At 37.6% G+C, this 14,851-nt stretch overlaps 1 protein-coding gene across 2 annotated transcripts in view; it reads left to right on the top strand.

Annotated features, from left to right (window-relative positions):
* TAF2 (TATA-box binding protein associated factor 2) overlaps positions 1 to 14,851 on the top strand; it is a 95,665-nt gene that overhangs the window by 71,966 nt on the left and 8,848 nt on the right. Inside the window, exons 23-26 of one of the 2 annotated variants that reach the window (XM_043601640.1) lie at positions 7,195 to 7,424; positions 8,722 to 8,877; positions 9,360 to 9,465; positions 12,587 to 12,709. In XM_043601640.1, the coding sequence (XP_043457575.1) occupies positions 7,195 to 7,424; positions 8,722 to 8,877; positions 9,360 to 9,465; positions 12,587 to 12,709 (615 nt within the window). The remainder of the gene's footprint in view (positions 1 to 7,194; positions 7,425 to 8,721; positions 8,878 to 9,359; positions 9,466 to 12,586; positions 12,710 to 14,851) is intronic. The other variant, XM_043601641.1, reaches the window with a different exon arrangement.

Genomic DNA, 14,851 nt, shown 5'->3' with positions numbered 1-14,851 from the left:
AAATTACTTTGGCTATTCGGGGTCTTTTGTGGTTTCATACAAATTTTAGGATTGCTTGTTCTAGTTTCGAGAAGAATGCTGGTGCAATTTTGATTGGGATTGCATTGAATGTGTAGATAGCTTTGGGTAGTATTGACATTTTAACAATATTTATTCTTCCAATCCATGAGCATGGAATGTTTTTCCATTTCTTTATATCTTACTTCAATTTCCTTCTTAAGCTTTCTATAGTTTTCAGCATACAGATCTTTTACATCTTTGGTTAGATTTATTCCTAGGTATTTTATGCTTCTTGGTGCAATTGTGAATGGGATCAGTTTCTTTGTCTTTCTGTTGCTTCATTATTAGCATATAAGAATGCAGCTGATTTCTGTACATTGATTTTGTATCCTGCAACTTTGCTGAGTTCATGTATCAGTTCTAGCAGACATGGTGGAGTCTATCGGGTTTTCCATGTATAATATCGTGTCATCTGCAAAAAGTGAAAGCTTGACATCATCTTTGCCAGTTTTGATGCCTTTGATTTCCTTTTGTTGTCTGATTGCTGATGCTAGAACTTCCAACACTATGTTAAGCAACAGCGGTGAGAGTGGATATCCCTGTCCTGGATATCCTCCCTGGATATCCTGATCTCAGGGAGAAAGCTCTCAGTTTTTCCCCATTGAGGATGATATTAGCTGTGGGCTTTTCATAAATGGCTTTTATGATGCTTAAGTATGTTCCTTCTATCCTGACTTTCTCGAGGGTTTTTATTAAGAAAGGATGCTGATTTTGTCAAATGCTTTTTCCGCATCAATAGACAGGATCATATGCTGCTTTTCTTTTATTAATGTGATGTATCACATTGATTGATTTGCAAATGTTGAACAAGCCCTGCATCCCAGGAATGAATCCCACTTGATCGTGGTGAATAATTCTTTTTATATGCTGTTGAATTCAATTTGCTAGTATCTTATTGAGAATTTTTGCATCCATATTCATCAGGGATATTGGCCTGTAGTTCTGTTTTTTTGCTGGGTCTCTGGTTTAGGAATCAAAGTAATGCTGGCTTCATAGAATGAGTCTGGAAGTTTTCCTTCCCTTTCTATTTTTTGGAACAGCTTGAGAAGGATAGGTATTATCTCTGCTTTAAATGTCTGGTAGAATTCCCCTGGGAAGCCATCTGGTCCTGGACTATTAGTTGGGAGATTTTTGATAACTGATTCAGTTTCTTTGCTGGTTATGGGTCTATTCAAGCTTTCTATTTCTTCCTGTTTGAGTTTTGGAAGTGTGTGGGTGCTTAGGAATTTGTCCATTTCTTCCAGGTTGTCCAGTTTGTCGGCATATAATTTTTCATAGTATTCCCTGATAATTGCTTGTATTTCTGAGGGATTGGTTGTAATAATTCCATTTTCATTCATGATTTTATCTATTTGGGTCATCTCCCTTTTCTTTTTGAGAAGCCTGGCCAGAGGTTTAGCAATTTTGTTTATTTTTTCAAAAAACCAACTCTTGGTTTCATTGATCTGCTCTACAGTTTTTTTAGATTCCATATTGTTTATTTCTGCTCTGATCTTTATTATGTCTCTTCTTCTGCTGGGTTTAGGGTGTCTTTGCTGTTCTGCTTCTGTTTCTTTAGGTGTGCTGTTAGATTTTGTATTGGGGATTTTTCTTATTTCTTGAGATAGGCCTGGATTGCAATGTATTTTCCTCTCAGGACTGCCTTCACTGCATCCCAAAGCATTTGTATTTTTGTATTTTCATTTTCACTTGTTTCCATGTATTTTTTAATTTCTTCTCTAATTACCTGGTTGACCCACTCATTCTTTAGTATGGTGTTCTTTAACCTCCATGCTTTTGGAGGTTTTCCAGACTTTTTCCTGTGGTTGATTTCAAGCTTCATAGCATTGTGGTCTGAAAGTATGCATGGTATGATCTCAATTCTTGTATACTTATGAAGGGCTGTTTTGTGACCCAGTATGTGATCTATCTTGGAGAATGTTCCATGTGCACTTGAGAAGAAAGTATATTCTGTTGCTTTGGGATGCAGAGTTCTAAATATATCTGTCAAGTCCATCTGGTCCAATGTATCATTCAGGGCCCTTGTTTCTTTAGTGATCCTGTGTCTAGATGATCTATCCATTGCTGTAAGTGGAGATTAAAGTCCCTTGCAATTACCACATTCTTATCAATAAGGTTACTTACGTTTGTGATTAATTGTTTTATATATTTGGCGGCTCCTGAATTCGGCACATAGACATTTATATAATTGTTAGCTCTTCCTGATGGATAGACCCTGTAATTATTATATAATGCCTTTCTTCATCTCTTGTTACCACCTTTAATTTAAAGTCTAGTTTGTCTGATATAAGTATGGCTACTCCAGCTTTCTTTTGACTTCCAGTAGCATGATAGATAGTTCTCCATCCCCTCACTTTCAGTCTGAAGGTGTCCTCATGTCTAAAATGAGTCTCTTGTAGACAGCAAATAGAGGGTCTTATTTTTTTTATCCATTCTGATACCCTATGTCTTTTGGTTGGAGCATTTAGTCCATTTACATTCAGTGTTATTATTGAAAGATATGGGTTTAGAGTCATTGTGATGTCTGTAGGTTTCATGCTTGTAGTGATGTCTCTGGTACTTTGTGGTCCTTGCAACATTTCACTCACAGAATCCCCCTTAGGATCTCTTGTAGGGCTGGTTTAGTGGTGATGAATTCCTTCAGTTTTTGTTTGTTTGGGAAGACCTTTATCTCTTCTTCTATTCTGAGTGACAGACTTGCTGGATAAAGGATTCTCAGCTGCATATTTTTTCTGTTCATCACATTGAAGATTTCCTGCCATTCCTTTTTGGCCCGCCAAGTTTCAGTAGAGAGATCCGTCACTAGTCTTATTGCTCTCTCTTTATATGTTAGAGCATGTTTATCCCTAGCTGCTTTCAGAATTTTCTCTTTATCCTTGTATTTTGCCAGTTTCACTATGATAGTGTCACGCAGAAGATCGATTCAAGTTACGTCTGAAGGGAGTTCTCTTTGCCTCTTGGATTTCAATGCCTGTTTCCTTCCCCAGATCAGGGAAGTTCTCAACTCTGATTTGTTCAAGTACACCTTCAACCCCTTTCTCTCTCTCTCTCTTCCTCTTCTGGAATTCCTATTATACGGATATTGTTCTGCTTGATTGCATCACTTAGTTCTCTAATTCTCCCCTCATACTCCTGGATTTTTTTTTATCTTTTTCTCACCTTCCTCTTTTTCCATAATTTTATCTTCTAGTTCACCTATTCTCTCTTCTGCCTCTTAAATCTGAGCTGTGGTCACCTCCATTTTATTTTGCACCTCATTTATAGCATTTTTTAGCTCCTCATGACTATTTCTTAGTCCTTTGATCTCTGTAGTAATAGATTCTCTGCTGTCCTCTATACTTTTTTCAAGCCCAGTGATTAATTTTATGACTATTATTCTAAATTCTTATTCTGTTATATTGCTTAAGTCATTTTTGATCAATTTGTTAGCTGTCACTACCTCCTGGATTTTCTTTTGTGGAGAGTTGTTCCATTTTGTCATTTTGGGTAGTCCCTGGGATGGCACAGAACTGCAGGGCACTTCCCCTGTGCTGTCTGGAGTAACTTGTGTTGGTGGGCGGGGCCGCAGTCAGACCTGATGTCTGTCCCCAGCCCACCGCTGGGGCCACAGTCAGACTGGTGTGTACCTTATCTTCTCCTCTCCCAGGGGCAGGACTCACTGTGGAGTGGTGTGGCCCCAGTCTGGGCTACTTGCACACTGCCAGGCTTGTGGTGCTGCTTTGATGGGATCTGGCGTATTAGCCGGGGTGGATCTGCAAGGTGCACAGGGGTGGGAGGGGCAGGCTTAGCTCGCTTTGCCATCGGTGGTCCCCTGCAGGAGGGACCCTGTAGCACCGGGAAGGAGGCAGACCCGTAGGAGGGATGGATCCACAGAAGCACAGCATTGGGAGTTTGCGCCGTGCAAGCAACTTTGGTGATGGTAACTGGTTCCCTTTGGGATTTCGGCTGGGGAATGGGAGAGGGAGATGGCGCTGGCCAGCGCCTTTGTTCCCCTCCGAGCTGAGCTCTGTCTTCCGGGGCTCAACACCTCTCCCTCCTGGTGTCCTCTCACCCTCCCGCTCACCGAGCAGAGCTGTTGACTTATAATATTCCAGATGTTAAGTCCTGCTGCCTGTCAGAACTCACGCAGTCCATCCCCTCCACTTTTGCAAGCCAGACTTGGGGATTTTGCCTTACCGGATAAGCTGCCCCTCCACTGCCCGGCTCCCTCCCGCCAGTCCGTGTAGCGCGCACCGTCTCTCCGCCCTCCCTACCCTCTTCCGTGGGCCTCTTGTCTACGCTTGGCTCCGGAGAGTCCGTTCTGCTAGTCTTCTGGTGGTTTTCTGGGTTATTTAGGCAGATGTGGGTGGAATCTGAGTGACCAGCAGGACACGGTGAGCCCAGTGTCCTCCTACGCCCACAAATCAATTTTTTTAAAGGAAAAGTCCAATTGCCCTCAGGATCAAAACGATGTTCATTCTTCCATGCATATTGAAGATCAACCAAAATCTTCAGAAAATAAGACCAAAAAGCCCACATAGAAATAAAAAGTAACAAAACTCTTCTCATAGGGGTTTAGTGCATTTGGCAGCCTTCACTGTGCTGCCTAATCATCCTCAAACTGACTTTCAAAAAACAGAACACCTTAGCTCATCAGAATGTACATTTTCCATTTGCTAATAATTTTTTTTAAACTTTGAGGAATTTTACACTCAATTGCCTGACTGGTTTCAGTGTCATCTACAACATAGTTCAGGATGGTTATTTGCAGTAGACATAATTAGGTGATACTGATCTTCAAGGCTAAATTTTCTTCCAGTATAAATGTACCCTAAGCTGTTCCAGTTTTCTTTACTGATGAAATGCCTATGGTTCACTCCTTTTCTTGCTGTGCCCATGAATAGATAGTGCTGGCTGCTGTGGCCTGATTCCTTCCCTTCCCTCAGAGGTTTGAGCCACCAGCCCTTGTAATAAAAGGCCTGGGAATCTGATACCTATCCTCTGTGGAGTCTTTACATGTATAAACTGTTTTGAGAAGGAGAATAATGAATGCCTACCAAAATTCAAGCACTGTCAGGTCATTAAAGTGTGCAGATCTGCATATTCTGGAGAAGGAAATGGATTTCCTGTGCAAAATTCTTCTTTTCACTCTGTACTGTTCTTCCTGTTTCTAGTTTCTCTGTAGTTTTTATGACAAAAACTTCATTCTCCTCAGGAGGTCTTGCCTCTTTCTTTTGCTTCTAACAATGGTGTGTGTCTTTGACCTTGTCACATAGAAGCAAAATTGAAGATGGCTCAGATAGGATTGATGATCGCCGTTTCATGGCAGGCAAGGTACCTAGCACAGTGTAGTATGTCATACAAACTCTATGAAGTTATAATTCCTCCTATATGAATTTCCTTTGCATGTAATTAATGTCATATTTACTTCTGTTGGAGTAAATCTCATTAGAATCTTTACTTGACTGATTGTATTTTATTTCCTCATGGTAATACTTGTTGTTGAAAACCACAAAGCTTAATATTTATGCTGTCTAAAATTTGCTGCAGCAACTTCTTTCCCTTTTGTCTTTCCTTTTTAAGCATTACAGTCTTTTGAAACTATAGTTCTTGGTCAAAATTAAGAATTTGTAGAGTTTATTTTTCTTATCCAGAAGAATTTACATGTTACTTTTCATTGATTTTAAGTTTTGTGCATCATTTTAAATTCCACCTAGAAATGATAGCAATCGTCTAACCCTAGATGACAAATTTCATCTTATCAGTCAGTTCTATTTGATGGAAGTATCTGCCTGGGATGTTTTATTGGGGAAAAAGGGAAAGTGAGAAAGAACTGTGGTATTGATGTCCTCTCTAATCTGTCATTGATAATGAGATAAGGTATAATCTGAGATCAAAACCCTTATTTTGGAGGTTAAAAAAAAAAAAACAAACCCGAGATTCATCAAAGAAATTGAAAGAACCTGTCTGTAGTCTCTCATCTACCTTAAATTTAATCTCTACACAGTCAGCTTTCTTCTGGTCATTATGTGTTTTACCAGCTGTTGCTATCTCTGGGATTTGCTTTTCCCTATAATTTTTATCTTTTAAACATATACCTTGCAGGGGCGCCTGAGTGCCTCAGTTGGTTGAGGGTCCAACTTTGCCTCAGATCATGATCTCGCAGGCTGTGTCAGGCTCTGTGCTGACAGCTCAGAACCTGGAGCCTACTTTGGATACTGTGTCTCCCTCTCTCTCTGCCCCTCCCCTGCTCATGCTCTGTCACCCTTGCTCAGAAAATAAACATTAAAAAAAATTCTTTAAAAACAACATACACCTGGGGCGCCTGGGTGGCGCAGTTGGTTAAGCGTCCGGCTTCAACCAGGTCACGATCTCGCGGTCGGCGAGTTCGAGCCCCGCGTCAGGCTCTGGGCTGATGGCTCAGAGCCTGGAGCCTGTTTCCGATTCTGTGTCTCCCTCTCTCTCTGCCCCTCCCCCATTCATGCTCTGTCTCTCTCGGTCCCAAAAATAAATAACGTTGAAAAAAAAAATTTAAAAAAAAAAAACAAACAACATACACCTTGCAGAGCAACACAAATATGAAGGTGTTTAGCAAAAACATTTTCCTCCTCCTCCTCAATAAAAATTTAGAATCATGTTATTTTAAGTAGTTGTAGGGTTTATTACCATATTTAAAACCTGAAAGTAACAAATTTGAGAGGAGAATTTGTTTCAAGTGTCAGGGTTCATAAAGGCTCTTAGAGTGCTATCTTCCTAATGGGCTATTCAAGAAGAAAATCAGACAAGATGAACAGAGAATGAATGAATGTGTAGTATTTACCAAAGAGGAGGAATTAATAGGAAGATCTAAAGCCTGAAAAAATACTGCTTTTGAAATATTAAATGTTTAGTGGATGTCTAATATTCATTTGGTAAGAATAGTGTAATGATAACATGCTTTACCAATTGTAAGTTATTTGTTCGTTCACTACCATTACTGCTTTCGGAACAATTTCTGAGTATCTGTGTTAAGATGCATTTTTAGAGTAGAGGGTTTGCCTGTTGTGCCTAGGTCATTAGACGGCCCCTTTTAGCACAGTCCTTTTTCTCTGTATAGGTTCTGGAGCAGTTCATGGATAAGTGTACGTATTGACTTCTTTATTATTTACTTCTTAGGTACTTCACATGACTGGAGGTTACGTTGTGGTGCTGTGGACTTGTACTTCACACTTTTTGGCCTCAGTAGACCTTCCTGCTTGCCCTTGCCAGAGCTTGGGTTGGTTCTTAATCTAAAAGAGAAAAAAGCTGTCTTGAATCCGACCATAATTCCAGAGGCCATAGCAGGCAACCAAGAAGCTGCGATTAATCCAAGTAGTCACGCACAGCTAGTTGGATTTCAGAACCCTGTAAGAGTCACATGCATTACAGAAGATACAGTTTTATTGTATAGAGCTCCCTAGGGAAGAGAAGTTATTTTTTTGAACTGGCAAATTTTAAAGCCACTGATAGTTTCATGTACTGCTTAAAACTACTGGTTGACAGTAGTTTAGCACTTTACAAAAGTTTATAAAGCACTACTGACAACTACATAGCTGCACATAACAAATGATGTGCTGCCAGTCCATTTACCCCTTTTGTGATGACGTAATGATGTTTTTGTACTTGAGTGTCGAATTTCTTAGAGTAGCAGAAAATTGAAGTGAATATTTCATCTTGTCTGTATATCATATTAACAAACTATTTGAACATAGGGGCTCTGAATTTTTTTGCTATTCTGTGTAATACCTAGCACAGTTCTAAGCATATGATAAATGCCTGGCAAATGCTTGTTGAATTAAATAAGCAACAGTGAATGGTCAGGTAAATGAGTACACTGCTGATTTGGGAAGAGATTATGCATTACGTGGTTTGGTTTTGTTTTGTTTTAATGTATGCATGCATGTGTTTGCCTTTTAAAAACCTTTTACTTCCAGCTCTGCATTGTGAAATTACCAGATTTTTTGTAGAAAGACTTTTAGCATACTTAACAATCATTTTATTGTAATTCAGAGAAAGTTTTCCAGAAATGATTTTCATGTTGGTAACAGAATGTCCACAATAATGCAAGCTTCATTTTTCGCCAATATTTAGACCAGATTACTTGCCTGGCAATTCCCTACTGGTGTTTTGACACTTGAAAACTGAGATTCTCTTTATGCAAGTTAGTAATAATCATTTTAAATTACTTATTCACCTGGATTTTCTGGAATATAATCGTACTTATTTGTTGTAAATTTAAAATGTATCCTAGATTTTGGGTTATGAAGAAGTAAGATAGACCTTTCCATAGGAAAAAAGGGTCTCATTAAAGTGCTTTCTCAGATCGGAGTATTTATAAATCTGTATAAACGAATAGGTTTCTAATTCTTGCCCATATATGTTAATTTATTCACATTCATTCTTGGAGTCTTCAGGGAAAGAGAAAATGACACCAAAAGATACATTCTTTTGGGAAAACTCTTCAAGTTTGCTTATATACCTCCCATCTCCCCCAAAAAAGACCAGCTGACAGGAAAAGGTGAAGTTTATTTTAAGCCCACTGCTGATAAATTTTAGGCACTGGGCGTGCTCTAATCTGCATGGTTGCTGTAGCTATTAGTGTTCAGCTATAATATGAGCTACTTGTCTTCAGAAATCTAATTTTGATCTTGAATATTGCCGCAGGAAGATGATCACCTTGCCAAGGAAGCATCATGTAATATGTCAGCTCATCAGCAGGGAGTGAAGAGGAAGGCTGATACACCACTGGGGTCCCCACTAGAACCTGGTCAAATACTGGAGAAGAATGAGGATAGCAGTAAAGTCAAACTCAAAATCAGAGTAAGAAATACAGGTTAAACCTGTATTAATAGTGTAGGATATTCACCTTCTTGTAAATCTTTTTGAATACTTCCAATGGTTTTTCCTTAGCAGGAACAGATGGGGCAGACTGAATCATAAAGAAATCCAAATGTCCGTTTAAGACCTTCCATCTGATCATTTAACTTGTATTATCACATATTTCTTCTCTGTTTGGGGGAGGAACTATGTGTATATGATCTGCCTTGGCTCACTACCTCTTCCCACAACACAGGAGTAGATTTTAGTTGCTATTTCATTTCCAGTAATATCCAGTCAGCTTCTTTAAGAGGCTGGACCATGTAATCTTTTCTTATTCTTAATTCTTTCTGAGAAAAAGACTACTTTTCCTTTTAAGATGTGGGGGTATATTCTGTGGCCTCTCTGCTACCTTTTCCTAAGAGCTAAGATCCAAATGTAAAGTGATGTAACGGTTCTTTTTCTCCTTTGTGTATGTGTTGTAGTTTTCAAATTCTCAAGATGAGGAGGAAATTGATATGGACACTGTTCACGATAGCCAGGCGTTTATTTCCCATCATTTGAACATGCTTGAAAGGCCATCAACTCCAGGTGAGATCAGTGCATAGCATCCGCAGGCTCGTGAAGAGAGCTCACGCGGTACTGCTCTTCTAAGTGCGGTATTGCTTTATTTACAGGTGAACATTTGAAGTAGCTAGTACAAAATACTGGATTGTAGCAGATTATAATGCATATCCACAAAGGAATACATTTTTAAAAAGGGTTTTGTTTTTTTTAATTCTGTTTTATTTTGGTCCTTAAATTTTGGGCATACTTCTGGATTTGTTTTTTTAAAAGTCCATTCATCAGATTCCTTCCAGTGGCTTTAATTTTTTTGTGTGTTTCCTTTTTTTTCTTTTTTTGTAGTAGGCTTAACCTCAAACTAAAATACTAGATCTATTATTTATTTATTTATTTGTTTTAATGTTTATTTATTTTTGAGAGAGACAGAGACAGGATGCAAGCGGGTTAGGGGCAGAGAGAGAGAGGGAGACATAGAATCCGAAGGAGGCTCCAGGCTCCGAGCTGTCAGCACAGAGCCCGACACGGGGCTCGAACTCACGAGCTGTGACATCATGACCTGAGCCGAAGTCGGACGCTCAACTGACTGAGCCACCCAGGCACCCCTCTATTTTCTTTTTAATAACGTAACCATAATTTTAAACTTTGACTGAAGTTAATGCCTCCCATAACACTGCTACTTTTCTCTTTTTTGTGTGCCCATTTCACATAATATTGCAGAAGTCTTAGACTTTTTTTGCATGCATCTCCCAAACATCATAATGTTTTCTTTTGAAAATAGTACCTGAGGCGGTATTGAGTTGATGTACTATAATTTATCTTATTTTGGGGCTTGTTTCAGGGTTTTTGTTTTTGTTTTTTTTAATGGGTGATTCTGCACTGAATACCTTCATACAGAAGCTTTTGTTTCTTTTTTGTTAAATTATATTCTTTAATTTCCCAAAATATTTTATTGGTGAAAAGAGTAATTTTAACTGTATTATGAGGTACTTCTTCAGAAGGTGTTCACGGCTCTTGATTCATTTTGTTATAATGCTTTTTGAAGAGCTAATACCTAGTTTATGTCAGCATTTTTTAATATTCAGGGATAAAGCATTGATGTAACTTGCATGTAAGTTGCAAAGCATAGTAATAAAACAAATATCTGTGAACCTGCTCTCCACCTTAACCTGTATGATAGATTCCGTGCCGTGGTCATTCCCTTTGTGCCTCTTCCCTGATTCTGTCCACCTGCCTTTGCACCACAAGTAAATATGGTCTTGAATTTTCTTTTACTTCTTTTAACCATTCTATTACTTTTCTTTATAGTGTACCACATAGATATAGGATTTCCTTATACTTGTTTTTTTAATTTTATGAAAATGGTATGATATGACTTATGTTTTTTAGTCAGCATTATGCTTCTAAAATGTATCCACGTTGATACATAAGATATAATTTATTAATTTTCACTTATTTCACTTATTTCACTTATTTCATGCATAATTGTTTTATTGTCATCAATATAACAACTTAAAAGATATTTATTAATTATAAATGATAAATCAAGTGTACTTTTTTTTAATGTTGGTTTTTTTTTTTTTTTTTTTGAGAGAGAACACAAGTAGAAGAGGAGCAAAGAGAGAGGGAGAGTGAGGGTTCAGAGTGAGCTTTTCGCTGGCAGCAGTGAGCCAGATTCGAGGCTCAGACTCACAAACTGTGTGAGATCATAACCTGAGCCAAAGTTGACTGAGCCACCCAGGCACCCCAATCAAGTACTTTTTAAAATTTTACCTTTTTTCTTAGAGCCCGCACACATGAGAGGGGAGAGAGGCTAAGGGAGAAAGAGGATCTTAACCAGGCTCCACTCTCAGTGTGGAGTCCAACATAGGGCTCGATCCTATGACCCTCGGATCATGACCTGAGCTGAAATCAAGAGTCAGACACTCAACCAAATGAGCCACCCAGGCGCCCCTAATTTTTACTTTTTTTAAGTAATCTCTGTGCCCAACATGGAGCTCAAACTCATGATCCCAAGATCAAGTCACATGCTCTACTAACTGAGCCAGCCAGGCACCCCTCAAGTTTACTATATAATGCATTTTTTATTGGGAATGTAACTATTTTTTTTCTGGGTACTCTTCCTGTTTTCATTGGCAAAAAAAAAGGGAGTATTTATTTATATCCCATACTGGTGGTCTTTTATGATCTTTACATTTGAGTAATGTTTTTCTTTTCTTTTTTTTTCTTTGAAGCATGTTACATTTGTGCAAAGTCCTCCTTACCCACCTCGGTCTGCTTTTTATTAAATTTTAGTTTTGAGACCTAAATTATTTTTCACTGTCTAGTAAACTAGTATAAGCTAGTAAAATTTGAGAACTGGCTTCAGATAGAATATGAGCCTAAGATTCATTTGAACATTGACAGGTCATGAATTCTTTGGCTTTTCTAATTCTCAGAGATCTTAACAATTACTCATCTGTTCTATTTTATAGATGAGTGAACTTAAGAGAGAGATATGACTTGCCCTAAATGACACTCTCCAGTAATAACCAACTCAGGGCTAGACCAGCTGATCTTAGAACTTTGCCATGTGACAAGTGAAGGAATTGAGACTCAGTGAGATAAATGTCTCACCTAGATTATGTATCTAATTTGTTGATAATTTGGAATCAGGACCTAGGTATCCTGATAATTGCTACAATGCTGTTCACATTATATATACCATTACAACATTTCCTGTTTAAAATGTCTTCTTACTGTAAGCCCTAAATTATTTTGATGTATTTGTTGAGTAAGTATTACAATGGAATTTATTAGCAAATTTTCAGGGGGAGCAGGGAAAATTTACTATATGTAAAATTCCATATACGTACTATAAAACACGGTTTCTGCCTCAAATGTAGAAGCCAGATTATGTATTTAGCAGACCAGTCACACTTTCCTGCCTTTCTTGAACATGTATTGTTCTTAGATTTAAGCATATAGGAACCATGACAAAGGATTAAAATCAAATGAGATTTTTAGTAGTTGGTAGTATTCTTTTTATTATTACAATTCTATTGTTGAACTGTTTCTGGTTTTAAGGTTAACTTATGAAAAAACGTCAGGCTTTTTTCTTCTTTTGGTAAACCAAGAAATAAATTCCTCTTTTCCCTCTTTGGCATTTTAGGGCTTTCTAAATATCGTCCAGCTAGCTCCCGATCTGCTTTAGTACCCCAACACTCATCAGGCTGTGATGGCACACCTCCCACGAAACCCCAGTGGAGCATGGAACTTACACGGAAGGGAACAGGTGAAATTATTGTTAATATTTTATTGTTATTATTTTACTCAAGGACAAATCTACAAAATTTATAGTTTTATCAACTTAAAAAAATACATGAAAAATACAGATCTAAGGACTTGCTTTTCTTGCAACACGTTGACTTTGTATTATCTAACATAAAGAATATTTTAAATTAGACTTTTTACTATTTGAAAATAATGCACTCCTATTACATAAAATTTGGAAATGAGATGAGTAGGAAGGAGGGGGAAAATCATCCCTCATAAGCATTTAAAAATACCCATTGTTGTTCTGCCTTGGCGGTACTTTTTCTTAGAATATTATAACATGAAAAATGCCAACTTCGGTAGAAACCATTAAATCTGTGCCTTCTGTACTTTTATAAAATGCAAATGTCAACCACTGATTTCTCTTTTTCCTCTCCCCCTGAAAGTTTTACAATTGGTCATCCATGGTCAGTCATGAAGACTTGATACTATACTAGAAAACTAAGATATTCTGTCTTTTAAATTATTAAATACAAATTGGACTTAATTTTATGAAAGTTATTCAGTTCACATGTGTTTGTTACCTATTCTGATTTACATTGTCTTCTGCTTACTTTGGTTCTCTGGTTCTTCTGTTGCTTACAGAAAGAAAAAAAAAAAGATTGTAATCTAGATAAGGAATAAGCATTCAGTACTGTTGAACAAAGATTCAGTCCTGAAGTTTTGAGGGAACAGGGAGTGAAAATGAGATACATAAGCAAAATCATTTTTAAAGAATAGTTTTTCCAAAACTCATTTGTCAGGCTTTAAGATTCCAACAGATGGATCTTGTTTATATAACCCATGTTTTTATGATATAAACAAAAGAGTAACTGTTTATTGATTTGAGGAGCTTAAGGATCAGCTGTGATTAATTCAAACCAAAGCAACATCTCAGAATATTTTGGTATTGAGACCCCAGACTGTTGGTTGCTTCTGTCTCTTTGTGTGCTTTATGCATTTATTGTAAGATTCATACAAAATTTATTTCAGAAGGAAATCAGCTGGAGACTTTATCATTCACTTTGATAAGTGAATTTTGACATTTCTTGGCCCTTGCCAGTTTTGTATTTTCTTGGTTTTGTTTTTGATTTTCGTGTAATTTTGCTTTTATCGTTATTCTTATTAAAACTTTACTAGACATGAAAAATTTCCCACCTTTTTAAAAACAATAAAGCTCCGGGCATTTCAAACCCCTTGATATAGTTTAAGAGTGATGCTTCTGCCTGTCCTCCATGCTTTTAAAAAATGAAAAACTTCTGTCTGAATCCTAGCAGTCCAATGTATTGCTTGCTGTTCCAGAAAAGAATCTGAATATTTTTGTTTGTTTTTTCTTAAACTAACCGATGTAGAAGCAAATCTTAACACCTTTTTGTGCTTACTAATGTGCACATTTGTATCATAGTTCCATATTGCTTTAAAAAACATATTTTTACCTTTTTTGGAATCTCTATAGTCTTACAGTTCTCATGACATCATGTGGGAAGATTGGGGAGGAGATCTAGGGCTAATGGTGGGGAATAAGAAAGTATTAGAATTTCAGCTTTGGTTGCTAGGACCCTTTTACGTAATGAGGCAAAATGTGTATCAGTATATTATTTGTACTGATCTGTAAAACTTAATTGTGAATATACTTTTTAGTATGCCTTTGTAATTTTCTTTAAATGTATTTATGCTTTTCAACACCCTGTGTCCATTGAGCAAGTCTTAAAATTCAATAATGATATTACTAGAATTTAGAAAACCTTCATTTTACAAGTGGTGTAGTTTTTTAAACAATTCTTTGTACATGTATTTATTTTGTAATTCTAAATATGGTTTTCCCATAGACACATTGTTATATTTGATAGGTAACTTTCCCAAACTAGCCAACATATACCATACAGGAAGGGCAAAAGTATCAACCTAGCCACTGTGTATAACAATGTTTCTGAGAGGGTGCTTAGAGCTCCATCTTTTGGAATGTTAGGAACACAGCTTCAACCTAACCCAAATAAAGTTGGCAGTAAAACAGGAACCTCCTCTTCTTCCTCTCTTCCTGCCTCCCCCAGAAGGAGCCGGGGTCTCTTGCTGCAGTAGCTAGCCTGGCGTGACGTTTTGAGTGGAGGGCTCAGGAGAGGAA

This window comes from Prionailurus bengalensis, chromosome F2 (genome assembly GCF_016509475.1).
Source record: "Prionailurus bengalensis isolate Pbe53 chromosome F2, Fcat_Pben_1.1_paternal_pri, whole genome shotgun sequence".
NCBI classification, from domain to species: Eukaryota; Metazoa; Chordata; class Mammalia; order Carnivora; family Felidae; genus Prionailurus; species Prionailurus bengalensis.
This window is presented reverse-complemented; position numbering and strand designations above follow the sequence as displayed.